Raw genomic sequence first — 2,829 nt, 5'->3', positions numbered from 1 at the left:
CTCTACAGCGAGCAATGGGCGGCGGTACGGACGCGCGTTGAGGGATTACAATGGAGCGACCGGGCGGTGGTTTCTCTCACCGAGTGGGTGTCCGACCTCACCGGGGTCGTCACACCTGCCCCGCTCCGGCAGGAGAGCAGCGGGCTGCACCCGGAGCTCCGCAACAAGACGACGGCGGAGCTTTTGGACCTCATGCAGTGGAGTGACTTGATCATATTCGACTACCTGACCGCCAACTTTGACCGGCTGGTCAGCAATCTGTTCAGCCTCCAATGGGACCCGCGCGTTATGGAGAGAGACACCAACAATCTGCTAAAAACCCCCCGCGGGAACCTCGTCTTTATCGACAACGAGGCCGGGTTAGTGCACGGCTTCCGGGTGTTGAACATGTGGAGAAATACCACCAGGCGGTGCTGAGCTCCGTGTGCGTGTTTAGGAGGAAGACCGCGCGGCGTGTGGCGGAGCTGCACCGGCGGAGGGACGCCAGGAGGAGACTGATGGAGCTTTACCGAGACAGCGAGCCTTGTCCGCCAAGTTGGGGTTCCTCTCCGACGAGCACGCCGCCGTGCTCCAGGACAGGATAGACATCGTGCACACACACATTTTACACTGCAAGGACAAGTATGGCCAGTTGTGAGCATTAGACCAGTGATGGAAACTCTATTAGGGCACATTTTTGTCCTAATTATCTAACTCAGGGGTGTCCAAAGTGCGGCCGCGAGCTGCTCCTTCTTTTTTAGTGGGCCGTGACCATACCTGTCAACATTTACATTTCAAAATATAGGACATTTCTCCAAAAAAGGGGTAAAATTACACCTGCTCAGTGGCCTTGGGGTTAGAGTGTCTGTCGTGAGTTCAAACCCCGGCCGAGTCATACCAAAGACTATAAAAATGGGACCCAATACCTCCCTGCTTGGCACTTTACGGAGCCCTAAAGCAGTGGTTCTTAACCTATTGGAGGTACCGAACCCCACCAGTTTCATATGCGCATTCACCGAACCCTTCATTAGTGAAAAACATATATATATTTTTTCAAATTCAAGGAAAAGTTATATGTTTTTTTACTGGTGCACAAAATGAACAGTGCATGAACATCACCTTGTTCAAAGAACAAAACCAACACAGTGCATGAACTCACAACAAATTACACACCTTATACACATTACCATGAATTTATTAACGTGGACCCCGACTTAAACAAGTTGAAAAACTTATTCGGATGTTACCATTTAGTAGTCAATTGTACGGAATATGTACTGTACTGTGTAAACTGTACTGTTTCATATAATGTATTCTCTCCCTTTGCAATCTGCTAGTAAAAGATTCAATCGATCAATCAAACAACCTGCAAATCAAATGGAAAATTAGAGGGAACATTGTTTGGGGGTATCCATAAAACGCCGATAGGGAGAAGTTTTTATTTACACGATAAGTCGGATGTGTCTTTACCTCTGTGGCGGAGGCTCCGCCGAACCACTGAGGTCGACTCACCAAACCCTAGGGTTCGATCGAACCCAGGTTAAGAACCACTGCCCTAGTAGAGGACAAAACTTGATTTTCCTGGCGAAAACAGGAATGTTGACAGGTATGCCCGCGCGACACATTCTCAAGGCAAAATAAACATGTCCCATATTAGAACATTACAAACAAAAAAATTACACTGGCCTAAATTCCCCCCGAAATTAGCATCAGAAAACCAAAATGATGTACGATCTGTGCATGGTTTCTGTGCGTCCTGTCATAATGAACATGTGTACACATTTATTATTTTCGAGTATGCTACAGTAAAATAGCCCTTAAAAGGTTTAGTTGGCGTAACAATAACAAGAAGAAATTAATGGGGGCTGGATTTAGGGCTGCAACTTTAATTGTTTAATCAGAATAGAAAAAAGCTTTGATTTATATTGCTTCGATTAATTCAGAACATTAAATATGGGACCATAGTTTTCACATGGCCACTACAGTAGAGCACACTTGAGAACAGTGCGGTGTAGTGGGGAATAGTGAATAAAAAAAAATTATATATATATATATATATATATATATATATATATATATATATATATATATATATATATATATATATATATATATATATATATATATATATATATATATATATATGTGTGTGTGTGTGTATACACATATGTATATGTAAATATTAAATTCATACATGTTAAAAGTGTAATGTCAAAGTTGATGATGTGCATTTATCAGAAAAGAAAGAATGAAGGTTATGGCAAGCATAATTGTTGTTAATTTAAAGTTTTTCTCTAAAGTAGTTAATTTTTTAATTCTTATTATTTATTTAAGTTTTAAATTTTTTTAGATATTCAAAATGTTATTGTATCTGTTGATTTCCATTTTCCTCAAAATACACATTGACGGTATAAAGTGTGTCTATCCGATTACTTGATTCATCGTACAAAATATTTGATGGATTACTCGATTACTAAATAATCTAAAAATGCAGCCCTGGTTAGATTAGATATTACACTAATGTGCTTGTTTTGTTCAGAGAGTAAGTACCGTAATTTCCGGACTATAAGCCGCACCTGACTATAAGCCGCACCAGCTAAATTTAGGGGAAAATACAGATTGCTCCATATATAAGCCGCACCCGACTATAAGCCGCAGGGTTTTGATGTGTAATTACCGTAGTATATAGGGGTTCCTGCTACCACGGAGGGGATTGTCGGGACAGGGATGACTGTTTGGGAATGCAAAGCGTTCCATTTATTAACAATAAATCTTTCAATTATTCAATCAAACTTTCACATCTTTGACATGACGAACAGCATTCGTGCAGAGTACAAATAATACAATGGT

The 2,829-nt window shown here is 41.3% G+C and overlaps 1 protein-coding gene across 1 annotated transcript; it reads left to right on the top strand.

Annotated features, from left to right (window-relative positions):
• On the top strand, positions 1 to 2,003 carry fjx1 (four-jointed box kinase 1; the record flags this gene model as incomplete). The annotated part of the gene is given in 3 exon segments (XM_062035192.1): positions 1 to 391; positions 394 to 522; positions 525 to 2,003. Coding segments are annotated over 3 exon segments (633 nt in total), but the record flags the coding sequence as incomplete, so codon positions are not given.
• Positions 2,004 to 2,829: the final 826 nt, after the last annotated feature.

This window comes from Entelurus aequoreus, linkage group LG24 (assembly GCF_033978785.1).
Source record: "Entelurus aequoreus isolate RoL-2023_Sb linkage group LG24, RoL_Eaeq_v1.1, whole genome shotgun sequence".
Classification (NCBI taxonomy): domain Eukaryota; kingdom Metazoa; phylum Chordata; class Actinopteri; order Syngnathiformes; family Syngnathidae; genus Entelurus; species Entelurus aequoreus.
This window is presented reverse-complemented; position numbering and strand designations above follow the sequence as displayed.